We start from the raw sequence: 14,640 nt of genomic DNA, 5'->3' as shown, positions 1-14,640 counted from the left end.
TCAAGCCACTTTCTACCTCCCAACGGAGAGACTTTTGTATCAGTAGGCATACTACCTGGGAAAGAATGGCATGTCAGGAATTTTGGGGCCCATTAAACCTATGTGGGTTTTTTTTTGCTTTGGGGTTGGACAAAATATTGGGAGTTTCCCAACACCCTAATTTAATACATATGCAAATTAACCTGAGATGAGTCCTGTCCCTGACTCACCTCAGGTTAATTTGCATATGTATCAAATCTGGGTTTTTACACAATAAAAGCACACCGAGCTATGGGGACTGGATATTGCAGATGTGCTAGCAGCCATCTAGCAACCCATGTCCTCAGCTCTATACACAAAATCCCAGGGACAGGTTCCCTTTAACAAAAACAAAAAAAATATTACCTGTGGCTGTAGAGCAAGAAAAGGAAAAATGTCCAGACATGGCACAAGACAGCCCACAGAATGCTCTAACGAGCGGCTGCAGGTATCATATTACACTGTGCCCATTCAAATGGCTGGTTGTCAGTGTAATGCATTGATGGGTCAGGTCCACCAGTGAATTTTTGTGTAATGGATGGGGTGGGTTCTAGCTCATAGAGGAGGTCCAGATCCACAGAAGTTAAACATTTATTTGTGCGGGGTATGTGTCAGTAGAAAACATTTACCAGAATTGACTTCTCCCGATGTCTACTACCCTTGCTTTTTTGAAATGTCACATAACTGTTGTAATGATTCTGGGGGGGTGTACTGAGAAATATTATTGGGGCAGTATTTGCTATGATTTGTACTTTTGGTCATGACAGAAATCTTTCTTTCAGAGCGCAGTGAGACACTAGACACAGAAACTCTTGGTCAAGAAGAAGGCTCTGGAGGAGACCCTTCAAATGACACTGGTGACTTGAACACAGCATGGTTTCACCCTTAATGTTTAAGCTATATTGCAACCATTTTACAAGTCTGATTCTCCAGTTAGATTGTATTGGACTTCTGTCCAGCAAAGTTCTTCCTCTCATTGACCCATCTGAACTGGGTTAATATGATGTGGTAAAACCTTTACATTTGCAGCAGGACTGCATAGCACTCTCCTGATCTCCACGGCAATCATTTTCTTTCCTTCACCGGAATGAAAATAAATTCCATTCTACTAAATGGGGTTGTTTTAGCAGCCGACACATGCATTTCTGCAAGTTCTATTCAGTTGAATGGGACAGTTGCAGAGCTTTTGCAACAATTCTGCCACATGCTTGTGATCATTGGAGGTCCCAGCAGTAGGACCTCCACCGATCAGATACTTATCCAGTTGACAGGTGAGAAGTTGTCATCCTGGGGGAGCCTTTTTTTTTTTTTTTTTTCACCCTTAAAGATAATATTAAAAAATGGTATCCCATAGAGAACAAGATTTTGACAAGATATTCCCTTTTAAGCTGGCCATACATATGAGAGTGTTAATCAATCCTGTATAATTGCTTTGTTTTACATTACTTGGTCATGTTCTTCTGCCAGAATTGCATTTACTGAAAATGTGTCAACAAATTGATTTGGCGTGTTTTATATGGCCAGCAGTCTGATGAAATAATATTTATATGGGACAGACAGCTAATGTGACCAGATGGATGATTATAAGAGATGTAGAGATTTGGACATTTAGCACCCCCTCTCCCACTTCGTTATCTATATTTTGCCATTTTGGTCTAGACTCAATTGTATATGTTTGTAATGCTGTGGGCCATAGATATTCTAAATGGGCTGACTAAGCAGGAACAAATTCTTCCTGATGATAGCCTGCTCTAAAGCGTTCATCTCCCCTGTATGGGGATGAGCGATTGCTTCTGTGATCGCTCCTCCCAATACAGATTCATAATTTCTGGCCAGCAGATCTTGTTTACACAGCACAATCTGCTGCACAGAAATGATGATTTAGGTGGATGCATCAGCGATGCTTTCATCCAGGGAACGAGGGTTTGCTCGTTCATTGGGTGATGGTCAGCACCTTTAGGGTGCCTTCACACAAGGCAGATTCTGTGGCAGAAAATTCTGCAACTGAAAATCAGTTCCTTACACCTTAGGCCACTTTGACACTTCCGGCAGGACGGATCCAGCAGGCTGTTCACCCTGTCGGATCCGTCCTTCCGCTATTTCGCCGGACAGCCGCTCCATCCCGATTGACTATAATAGGGACAGGGGTGGAGCTCCGGCACAGCAGGGCAGTGCATGGTGAAAGGCCGCCGGACTAAAAGTCCTGCATGTCTGACTTTTTAGTCCGGCGGCCTCTCACAGCGAACTGCCGTACTGCGCCGGAGCTCCGCCCTGTCCCCATTATAGTCAATGGGGACGGAGCGGCGGCACGGCGAAATAGCGGAAGGACGGATCCAACAGGGTGAGCAGCCTGTCGAATCCGTCCTGCTGCAAGTGTGAAAGTACCCTTAATGAAGCTTGCAGAAATCCATGTGCTTGCTGCCCCATTCAAATGAATGGGACTAATTTTCAGTAGCAGAATTTTCTGCCACAGAATCTGCTTCATGTGAAGGCACCCTTCCACAAGGCAGATTCCAGCAAGGAACAGTCCTAGGAACGCTCCATTCCGATAACTGTCCTAATAATCAGCCCATGAAAAAGATCCTTTAGACAACTAACCAATCATTCATCCATCTATCTCATGAGTAAAGTATATGGCCAGACACTCATGTATGTACAGTGCCTTCAAAAAGTATTCAAACCCCTTGAACTTTTCCCACATTTTTTCAAGTTACACCCACAAACTTAAGTGTATTGTATTGGGGTTTTATGTGATAGACCAGTGTTGGCGAACCTATGGCACGGGTGCCAGAGGTGGCACTCAGAGCCCTCTGTGGGCTCCTGCACCCTGGAAAAAGTATAAGGTGTACCAATACATCTTAGACTTTTCCTGTCATTCATCAGCGCACTATGAACAGCACAGTCAGAGCACTGAATGTAGGCAGGCTGCTATAGCTAAATGGTAGAGTACATGGAAAATATACTATATTGGACTGGAATATTCGGGTAAATTGACATGTTGGCACTTTGCGATAAATAAGTGGGTTTTGGGTTGCAGTTTGGGCACTTGGTCTCTAAAAGGTTTGCTATCACTGTGACAGACCAACACAAGTAGCAAGTATGTGACGTGAAAAGATAATGCTACACGTACATGTTTTTCAAAAGTTTTAATTTATAAATATCTGAAAAGTGGGACATGCATTTGTATTTAGTCCCCTGTACTGTATTACCCCTAAATAAAATCCAGTGTGACCAATTGCCTTAAAAAGTCACCTAATTAGTAAATAGAGTCCACTGTATTCTCAGTATACCTACAGCTGTTCTGTAAAATTAGTGATCAAACTAAGGAACTCATCAGACCCACCGTGAAACATGGTGGTGGCAGCATCATGCTGTGAGGATGCTTTTCTTCAACAGACAGGGAAGCTGGTCAGAGTTGATGGGAAGATGGATGGAGCTAAATACAGGGCAAAGACTTGAGACTGAGGCGGAGGTTCACCTTCCAGCAGGACACAACCCTAAACATACAGCCAGAGCTACAATGGAATGGTTTAGATCACAGCATAGTCGTAAGTTAGACTGTCCCAGTCAAATGCCAGACCTAAATCTCATGGAGAATCTGTGGCAAGACTTGCTGTTCACAGATATTCTCCATCTGAGCTTGAGCTACTTTCCAAAGAAGAATGGGCAAAAATGTCAACCTCTAGATGTGCAAATCTGGTAGAGACATAACCCAAAAGACCTGCAGCTGTAATGGTCGTGAAAGGTGATCCTACAAAGTATTGACTCTGGGCTGAATACCAATGCACGCCACACTTTCCATTTTTTTTATTTTTATTAAAACTTTTGAAAACCATGTATCATTTTCTTTTGACTTTACACATACTTGCTACTTGTGTTTTGGTCTATCACATAAAATCTCAATATACATATATAATTTAAGTTTGGAGGTATACCTTGAAAAAATATGGAAAAGTTCAAGGGGTATGAATACTTTTTTAAAGCACTGTATAACAGGGTCAGCCTATTACAGCCTTGATGCCAGTTAATATTGAGAATAGTCCTGTAACATTAGTGATTTCTTTTAACCTTTCTTACCATGATTGATAAACCAGATCATATGTATAAGGCCGAATGCACACGGCCGTGAGCGGTCCGTGGAACCACGGGCTGGATTCCTGCTGAGAGCAGGAGCGCACAGCGTCATTGGTTGCTATGACGCCGTGCGCTTCCTGCTGCCGCCGCAGTACAGTAATACACTGGTATAGATCATACCAGTGTATTACTGTACTGCGGCGGCAGCAGGAAGCGCACGGCTCTCAGCAGGAATCCAGCGCGTGGTTCCACGGACCGCTCACGGCTGTGAAACACGGCCGTGTGCATTCGGCCTAAGGCTACTTTCACACTAGCGTTTTTTGCGGATCCATGATGGATCTGAAAAAACGCTTCAGTTACAATAATACAACTGCATGCATCCGTCCTGAACGAATCCGGTTGTATTATGTCTTCGATAGCCATGACGGATCCGTCTTCCACACTATTGAAAGTCAACGGGGGACAGATCCATTTTCTATTGTGCCAGAGAAAACCGATCCGTCCTCATTGACTTGCATTGTGTGCCAGGACGGATCCGTTTGGCTCAGTTTTGTCAGGCGGACAGCAAAACGCTGCAAGCAACATTTTGGTGTTTGCCTCCAGAGCGGAAAGGAGACTGAACGGAGGCAAACTGATTTATTCTGCGCGGATCCTTTTCCATTCAGAATTCATTAGGGCAAAACTGATCCGTTTTGGACCGCTTTGAGAGCTCATGACGGATCTCACAAACGGAAAGCCAAAACGTGAGTGTGAAGGTACCCCTAGTAGCATCTAATATTTGACCAGTGATGCTTCGCTTATGTTTATATGTATTCCCTTGAACTGTAGGAATGACGGAAGAGAACGATGACCAAGAGGAGTTTGACATAAGTTTACCCGAAGACATAGACCTCCCTGGAGCTGTTGGCCCAAATGTGGACATTCAGAATGAGTCTCCGACTGGATTAACACTTCGTCAGAGGATTACTCAGTGCAGTGCACACTGAAAACCAGTACATTTGTTTACCCCATTTTGTTACAGACTGGTGGCAGAGCTGATCCTGGTTAGTTAGTTAGGGCACATTGTGTCTCCTTTGTTGTCTGGTTGCTTCTCTCAGCATGTTCTGTTACACTGTTGTTCCACCACTGCCTCAGTGCCACAGCTTACTAGATTGATCTGGAACCTGTTCGAATACAGCAGCCATCATGACCTGAAAGCCGCAGTGTCCCACAGGTTGAAGATGCTGGGTGAGGTTTAGGTTAATAGAAGAAAATGGAAACCTTGTTCCTAACATGGGACCTGACAGCTGAACTCTATTTCTTGACTTCTCTGATTTACTATGATGGTTAGGAATTTCCTTATCTGTAGTTTACACATACAGAATCCTCCAACTGCTTCATTTTTCTGTTTAAGTTTCTGCAATTCTCCTAGGATTCTGACATGTTCCTCTTTTCTTGTAGTAATTCCTATGAACCTCTTCTTACAGCTTTCTATTCACCACTACTTTTTCTGAGCTTATCTTGCACCAGCACACAGAAGAATATTGTCTTTCATTAAGTGATGACTCACCTATCTTAAGATGTACAAACCCATACCCAGCAGCACATTCCACACACTTAGAGGAAGTCTCCTCCTTACCTCTATCACTGCAACTTTTCCCAATCTGGCAGTCTTACAAACACACCTTATGATCTAGCATGTAGTAGTACGCTTAGGAATGTGTCCAGACACGACAACGGTATACCTGAGGTTGTTTCTAGCTTTTGTCTGTTCCGACTGCATGTACTTATCTACACACTAGTCATGGCCATAATACCAACTTAAAGGGGCACGTCTACCAATTCTACCACTTATCATGATAGATTCCAAATCCATTATTCTGACCGATCATGCATGATAAGCCAATGGGTGTATATACTTGTGCTCAGTTGGAAAAAAAGAATTGGGGCTTAGACTGGAGTTGGACTTCTATTTACTTTTACATACTGGTGTGTTTTTGTTCTTAGTTTTTTTTGTGTGTTTCTTATTCATTTCACCTGGTGAATTGGCAATAGAACTAGTGCAGTCAATGCCATTTCTTATTGGTAGATGTTGGCTCTTGTGGTACAACCAAGACTACTTTTTATTCTGTAAACCGCAAAAATCACTGATAGGTGTGTATATATATATATATATATATATATATATATATTTATATACTCATCTCATGGGCAACAGACCCTAGTAATACTTTTAGTGTAATATATGCAATATATCTGTTTAATATTAACACAACAATACCAATAGTAATATATTAACTGCTCACTACAGTCACATTATCTATACTACAGGTACATAGAAAATGAGAAGGAACATTCCGACATAATACACAGACCAGATAGAATTGTGTTACGGGGTGGCTGCTTTATGAAACTAAATAAAACTGTGAAGTCCCAATACAGTGAGCACTAGAGACTCCCGAATAACACCAATAAACTCTTTCAAGTCAATGTGTGTCACTTCGTCCTTGCACTATTGCATGGCTGATGTCCTACTGCTGTCCATTTTGCAGTGTGATTTCACAATTGAAAAAAAAAAACATGTATTTGGCTTTTTTCTGTTTGCATTATCACTTTCAAAGCCAAAGCTTTTCTTACTTAATTTTTTGGATGACAAGGCTTAGAGTGCATGATCCCTTTTAGTTATTTTTATATTTATACATGCAGTTTTTAAGGGTTCTTTCACACTAGCGTTTTTGTTTTCCGGTATTTAGTTCTGTCACAGTAGCTCAATATCGGAAAAAAACTAATCAGTTTTATCCTAATGCATTCTGAATGGAGAGCATTCCGTTGGGGATGCATCAGTTCAGGCCCTCTTACGTTTTTTGGACAGAGAAAATACCACAGCATGCTGCAGTTTTCTCTCTGGCCAAAAATACGGAACACTTGCCGGAATGCTGAATCCGGCATTAATTTACATTGAAGTGTATTAGTGCCTGATCCGGCAAAACGGATCCGGCTTTCCGGTCTTTGCATGCGTAGACCTTTTTAAATATGCAAAAAAATATATATGAATACCGGATCCGTTTTTCCGGATGACACCAGAGAGACTGATCCAGTATTTCAATGCATTTGTCAGACGGATCCGTCTGACTAATTTCATCCGTTTGTGACGGATCTGCCGCAAGTGTGAAAGTACCCTTATGCAGTTTATTGAGCCAAAACAAGAGTGGAACCTCTGGAATCACTCCTAGCAGATGTGTATCCAGCCATGACCCTTTATCATCCTGCACTTTAAATGTGTGGCACAGCCATTAGTTTCCACATATCGACGTACATTTACAGCACATGATGGCTGTTAGGTGCAGCTATAACGCACTGCCGGCACTTTGCCACAGCATTTGGGATCAGCAATAACTGCAGTCCCAGCCATTTAACCCAATGGATTGTCATGGCAGAAGGGAGCATAATTAAGACTCCCAGGTCTGCCATCTTTGTACAATGTGTAACGCACATGGCTGGTATCTGTGTTTTGCTGATTCGCAATTTGGGGACTGCAAGATGGATACGGTCATCCGATTGAGACCTAAAAGGAACATACTGAAACTGATGATGACAAACTTTTACTTGTTTCAACTGCATTTTTTTTTTATTTTTTATTTTAGTTTAGTTCGTGTCGAATCTAGCTGGAAATGACCCAGCCTTAAGTGTTGCAACAAGCAAGTGCTTGATGAGAATTTATGTTGACCTATATTTATTGAACAAGTGGAGGCATAGCTTGGATGTCCTGGGCACCAGTGCAAAATCTGTAGCTGGAACTCCTCTTAACCTCCAGTGACAAAAAAATAATGCACCCAGGAGTTGTTGGAAACTTTCTATGTGTGAATTGAATGATGATATATGTGAGTTTATTGGGGAAACCTGTACAATTGAAAGGAGGCTGGAGTCCACCGTTGGGCTGCCTTTAGCCTCGATACAAGATGAGATACAGCTGGCCATCAAGGCATACAGGTTCAGCAGATATGGCTGGATCTGTGTGTGGGCAAGCATTATACAGCTGACAATGCCCGTTGGAAGCCCTGCTATGAGAAGCAACACAGGATGTCCTGCACATATCACAGAGATGTTAGTGTTCCTTGTATCAGTACTAGGGGTGACTGACTCTCATATGTGATGGCTCCTCAGATCATCATGCCTGCAGTTGGGGTAGTGTGTTGCTCTGAAGCAAGGATTGAAGTGCTCATCCTGAGGCCTCCATACTGGAACCTGACCATTGTTTGATCCCAAACAGAACCTGGATTCATTGTTAAAGACAATTTAGTTCCAGTCCGTAGCAGTCCATGTTTCTCGTTCATGTTCATACTGCAAGGCTGGCTGTCAGTGGCAGGACATGTAATGGGTGCCATATCACCACATTTCCTTCTGCTAGGAACGTGGAAATGGTTTGGGCAGAGACAGGAGTGTGTACTAAAGGTGCCACCTGTGTCTGGATGGTAGACAACAAAGCTGTGGGAGCTGCTTGTTGGGTCAAACAATCCTCTCTGCTGGTACTCTGCCTAAGCCGGCCAGACCCCGTTTGCCATTTTAGGTATCGCCGCGTCCCAAAAAGAACTATTAAAAAATATCTCATATGCGGTGAACGCCGTAACAGAAATAAAAAAAGCATGATTTATCATTTTTGGGTCACCCACCCTCCTCACCCTTTTTCTTTTTTTAAATGATAGGACAGGACTGTTCTATTATGGGTTGGACGTTCCATAATATATGGATTGCACACAACTTTTTTGGTGTTTTTTTATTTTTTTATTTTTTTAACATGGTATAGAGTATCACAATACTCTTTTATGGTATCAAAATTGAATAAAAATGTTGATATCGTGATAACCCTAATAGGCTGGCTGTTAAAGCACTCTTACACCTGTAAGTATTTATATGTCTGCCTCATATCTGTACTCACAACTAGATTAACTTCTAATCTGCCACTGTTCTTTCAGCACACGAGTTTTACCATATGAATACAGCATTCATTTTCTATAATACCCTTTCCATGCTTAACATCCACTTGTGGTTGAGGCCGAGTTTACATCACATTCTAGAGATTGGCTCTCATAAAGGGCACACAAGCCAACTTCACAGAGATGAAAACAACATGACACATGATTTGCCGGAAAACGGTTGCAAGCACCACTACTTTGTTACATACCTGCATTGCCACCATTTAGGGAAATCCAGCCCAAATTGCAGCACCGTTGCCAGCCGGAGCTTGGGGCCAAAAACTGCTTTCTCCACACAGTGTGCAGCCAGCCAGACTGCCTCATCCAAAAATTGGGTTTTCGGGTTAGCCGCTGACCACCTGTGGCTACTTGACCCTTATGAGGGACATGCGCCCAGCCGTGTCCATCCCCACAGAAATCTGGCACACTGTTCAGGGATGCCTAGCCCTGATTTGTGGACCCGCCAGGTATCACCTAGCTGGTTAAAATACAGTAATTCTGCCAACAAAAAGTAGGGCTTCCCAACTGACTTCCACCAAACCTCCTTAATACTCCACATACAACAGAAAGCTCATATTTACTGTTTATGTACTAAAAGCAAACAAGAAATATAGCTGCCAATAGTGTTTTTCAGTCTGCAGTATGATCCTGACCGTGTCGTAGAATAAAAAAAAAGGGTTAATCTCCTGATCTTCTCTGTCTTCAGATGGAGACTGAGTGAGGGGGTGGAGGTCAGCTGGACCTAATGATCTTTTTGTTGTACTCCAGCCTGGACACAGCAGGGAGGCTTCTGTTCCAGCCACTTGTCTTACAGTTTGTCACAGGGATGAGCAAAGGAATGTGGATATGGTTGAGCTTCTATCTAGGACAACGTGAGAAGATTTTGTTACATATTTCTTAGTTTTAATTGTCAAATAATACCAAACAGCACCAATGGGAAGAATACATTTTTTGATTGAAATATTGCTCAGCACATTAATCTCTTAAAACAGAATAATATAACCTTCTATTTCAATATAAGGTAGTTTGAAGCAGTGCCTGGGGCAGGAGGGGAATGGCCCATTTTGATTTTAGTGCGGTCTTTCTTCATGTGCACCCTTCTATCAGAGCATCTGCACGTTAACACTGTGTGGCCCCACATATATACATCCTGATTTACTGCTATCAAACAGTAAGGAACACGCCCTGAACATTCTGTAAGATCATATTACTGTACACGCACATTGGAAAGGTGCTGGAAGCCTGGATTATACAATTTCTTCCCTTTTTCCTCTCCTGTCACGTCCATCCCAATCACCTTCTAGTCACTCCCCACTCCCACATACTCCGTCCGTGATTCAGCAATGACATCATAACTGGTGTTTATATAAAGACAGGATTTCTCTGCGGCTGAAATATACAGGGAGCAACGAAGCTGCGTTACATTGAAAGGTAAGTCAGAGGGTTCTCCTGAAATGGACACCACTCCTAAAATGCAATAACGGGAGAGGAGTGAATGGGAAACAGTCCAATGGAACAGTTTAGGAGGTTCCAACCTGAAGCTCCCCAGCTATTGTGAAACTACAACTCCCAGGGTATTTTTACAGCCTGAGGCTAGGAGTTATAGAACCACGACCGGTAGTATAAGTGTTGTGTTTCTGACTGAGCATAGTGAGAGATGTAGTACAACATCTAGTGTCTTCTATGTTGTCTGTATATAGACCGTCTCTGTGTTACTGTTAACAGATGAATGCCGGTTAGACATGCTGGTAGAGTTCCATAATCCACTACACATGAGCTTCGGCTCTTTTTAATAGAAACACACATTATTGTGTTGGTATATTCTGACGTGCCATAATCTCTGCAGATTTGTGTGCGGCAAATCCATAGCATTGTGCAGTAGCAGCGAGTGTGGACCTACTCTAGGTTTTGCATGGGGCAAAAACCCTCAGCCACTGCGGCGCGATGTACCATTGTAAACATTGGGAGGATGGTTTGGCACAGATTGAACCCAGTTTTTGGCACCAAATGCGCTCTGAAAATCCTATGTCTCAACAAACCCTAAGTCTACCTGCACACAGATGCGGCTGTCTTGCAGAAATTTCTCACAAATTACCATGGGGATTTGTGTGCAATTCCACACCAAAAACTGCAGGGGAAATTTACCAAACCTGGTGTAAAGGAAAACTGGCTTAGTTGCCCCATATAGCAACCAATCAGATTCCACCATTCCATTTTTCAGGGCTCCTTTGGGAAATTAAAGCAATCAGGTTGCTATGGGCAACTAAGACTGTTTTGATAAATCTCCCCCTGCATGTGTAACTTGATGTTTTTGGTGTGCATTTGATGTGGTTTTGCCACAGATCTCACCCATGGATTGCAAAGGGTGAAATCCGCACAAACAATTGACATGCTGCAGATTTCAAAATCCTCATGGCAAATGTACATGAGGTTTGTCTAATCTCCTACTCTTTGCTGGTACTGTATTAGGCCTCTTTCACACAACTGCGTGTCCCCCGTGGCCGTATTGCGTGTCCTTTATAACATGGTTATAAGGGAAAATAATAGCATTCTTAATACAGAATGCAAAGTAAATTAGGGATGGAGGGGTTAAAAAAATAAAATAAAAGTTAACTTACCTGCTCCATAGCTGCCGGTCTCTGTTCTATCTTCAGGATCTGGCAAAAGACCTGTGGTGACATCACTGTGCTCATCACATGGTCCATCACCATGGTGAGAGACCATGTGATTGGACCATGTGATGTGACGTCACCACAGGTCCTTAGCATGCAGCTCAACATTACAGAAGAAGACAGAGATCCGCAACTACGCGATCAAGTGGACTCGGTGAGTTAATTTTTTTATTTTTAACCCCTCCATCACTATTTTACTTAGCATTCTGTATTCAGAATGCTATTATTTTCCCATGTTATAAAGGAAAATAATACAGATCGGGTCCCCAGCCTGATCGTCACCTAGCAACCATGCGTGAAAATCGCACCGCATCCGCACTTGCTTGCGGATGCTTGCGATTTTCACGCCGCCCCATTCACTTCTACAACTACAATAAATATGTCATTGAGGTATTCTCAGTGTGCAAAAGGCATAGAATATGTGGAAAAAAATAATTGAAGCAGCGCTCACCTGCGTTCAGCCACTCAGAAACACGGACACAGCCCGGTCCAGGCTGACATTAATTGTAGACAAAAAAATAACGAAATCCAGCTTCTGAAAAAAGTGTCACTTTATTCCAACTTTAAAATCTACTCATGAGTAAGGACCATTACGTTTTTTTAAGTCCAAAACGCGTAGAACCTGGAAGTTTTTTCCTGTATGTTGGAATAAAGTGACACATTTTTCAGAAGCTGGATTTCTTTATTTTCTACGAGGCATAGAATATGAACCATGGCTATTTTAGTAAAAGTCATAGAGTTATACTCCATACAAATTGGTCACAAGTAGCCAGAAAGTGGCCAACCCCCAGGCAACGTGTCACGTTTTACATGAAGTCTTGCATTGGCTGCATAATATAGAGTAAAAGGGCAGAAGTAGATTGATATATAGTTTGTGGGGAAAGTTTCAGTGAAATTAGTATTTTATTCAGTGGCCAGTCCTATCAGTGATTGACAACTGTCCATGTATGTCCAGTAATATACCGAAGGCTGTAAGCTGAATATGACCGTCCACTGAACTCCTAACTATACAAAGAGCAGGAATTTAAATGAGGAAATTACAAGTTATACTGAATCTTTTACCACAAAACTATAAATCAATCTGCTCAGCTTCTCCTACTTAATAACCTGCCATCTGCAGATCGGATCAGAATTTCATAGTGAAATGTGCATGTAAGGACTGAAAAATAGATTCACAGAAATAATGGTTCCCCATCCCTGCTTAGTATCTTCAGAACAGGCCCCGCACAAGCTCGGCATGCTCTCCATTCACTTCTATGAGACTGCTGAGTGCAGTGTTTGCTATTTTTGGAAATCCCATAGAATTTAACGGAGAGCACACTGGGCAAGCACAGCCACAGCTTCATTCACTTCTGTGGGACTGCCGGAAATAACCGAGCCAGCGATCAGCTCTTTCTGGCAGTCCCATAGAAATGAATGAAGGGCGGTCGTGCATGCACAGTTCACTTTGGAGGCTTCATTCTAGAGATAGGTGTGGGTCCCAGCAAGACAACCCCTTTAAAACAAGAGCACAGTCTGATGAAAATTTGCACCGTTAAAGAAAATATCATTAATTTTTCTACCATTTCTTGCTGCTTTCATTTCACCTGTTTCCTCTGTTGTATCTTTTTTTTTCTTGCCAATTTCTGCCTTTAGATGGCATTACCTCTCCTGTTGCTAGTTCTGCCATTTCTAGCTTTTACAGCAGGCTCAGCACAAGAAGGTAGTAACTCCAGCTCTTCTACCACTGCTGCTCCATTCCCAGTCATAAACCAGACATCTGTGACGCAGCAGACCACACACAAGCTCCAAAGCACTGCAGACAAGATTGAGTTCATCATTGGAGGATCCGAAGAGGATTATGATTATGAAGATGATGTGTCAACAGTTGCTTATAGCTCACCTGTTGCTAAAGTTTCCTGCCAATATGATCGGTGTGAGCATCTAGCACCTTTATGTGAGGAGATTCAGTGGCAAGCAGGCGGTAAATGTCTTTGCCCAGGAATTGATGGTCCACAGCATAAACCAGACTCTCCACCCTTTAAAGAGGTTCTCCTTGGTGATACGCAAATAACTGTCAACTGGTGTTCCCCTTCATCTACTGTGCATGGTTACAGAGTGTTGCATGGAGAACCAGGGGGTTCATTGGAAAAGGGGCTAGACCTAAATGCCTCTTTTCGCTCATATACCATTGAAAATCTTTATCCTGGTTCTCCCTATACAGTGTGTGTAGTAGCATTTAATAAGGCAGGAGAAAGCCTGGCAGATGAGGTAGAGGACAGACCAGCTGGCAGCATACGAAGTCCCTGCAGGACTGTCCATACCACCATGCAGTCACTATATTTAGGAATTGGGTTAGGGCTGGCAGCATTAGCAGGGTTGCTTATTATTCTGGGCTTCTGTCTTTGGAGAAGAAAGAGAAACAAGACTAAGAGGGAAGCCAACATGGAAGAAACGGGAATACCTAACTACACCTATAAGGCAGGTAGTATAGATCAGTTGTGAAGAGTCATATTGAGTTTATGAAGACAGAGTGAGGTTTTATATTGCTGAATGTAATTACTTGGGAATGTAAAGAAGCGTTTATGTTGTGATATTTATTGTAATAAAATATATTTTTATATGATTACATCATTTCATATGATCAGAAGAAGTTTTGACTCGCATTGTGTATACAAAAGAAAATCACATACCTGACAAATTGTAAAAACAACATTTTAGTTAAAAATTTGCTGGTTCTCTGGTTCTACTTTAACATGGATGACTGACATTATGTCAGTGTTATGCAATACATTCCTGAACTGTAAGGGTTACATAGCATCATAAATCAATATAATTCTATGTTTACCCCGTTAGTGCTAGGAGGACAGGAGCTGCCCCATACTCACACTGCGAGTCCGGTGCTTGGAACTCGCTCGTCTGAGAGGAGCTTAATTGATATATAC

At 42.4% G+C, this 14,640-nt stretch overlaps 2 protein-coding genes across 3 annotated transcripts in view; both read left to right on the top strand.

The window, feature by feature from the left end:
* The window catches only part of BSCL2 (BSCL2 lipid droplet biogenesis associated, seipin), an 85,951-nt gene extending 79,390 nt beyond the window's left edge, over positions 1 to 6,561 (top strand). For both annotated transcript variants that reach the window (XM_044270436.1, XM_044270435.1), the window contains exons 9-10: positions 801 to 875; positions 4,921 to 6,561. In XM_044270436.1, the coding sequence (XP_044126371.1) occupies positions 801 to 875; positions 4,921 to 5,078 (233 nt within the window). In that variant the 3' untranslated portion in view covers positions 5,079 to 6,561. The remainder of the gene's footprint in view (positions 1 to 800; positions 876 to 4,920) is intronic.
* Positions 6,562 to 10,305: 3,744 nt separating this feature from the next.
* On the top strand, positions 10,306 to 14,324 carry LOC122920586 (LRRN4 C-terminal-like protein). Its single transcript, XM_044270210.1, has 2 exons — positions 10,306 to 10,475; positions 13,352 to 14,324. The coding sequence occupies exon 2, from the start codon at positions 13,352 to 13,354 to the stop codon at positions 14,198 to 14,200; it is 849 nt and encodes a 282-aa protein (XP_044126145.1). The 5' UTR covers positions 10,306 to 10,475; the 3' UTR covers positions 14,201 to 14,324.
* The last annotated feature ends 316 nt before the right edge of the window (positions 14,325 to 14,640 follow it).

Source organism: Bufo gargarizans, chromosome 10, assembly GCF_014858855.1.
Source record: "Bufo gargarizans isolate SCDJY-AF-19 chromosome 10, ASM1485885v1, whole genome shotgun sequence".
NCBI classification, from domain to species: domain Eukaryota; kingdom Metazoa; phylum Chordata; class Amphibia; order Anura; family Bufonidae; genus Bufo; species Bufo gargarizans.
The sequence above is the reverse complement of the archived record's forward strand: the minus strand, read 5'-3'. Positions and strand labels throughout refer to the sequence as shown.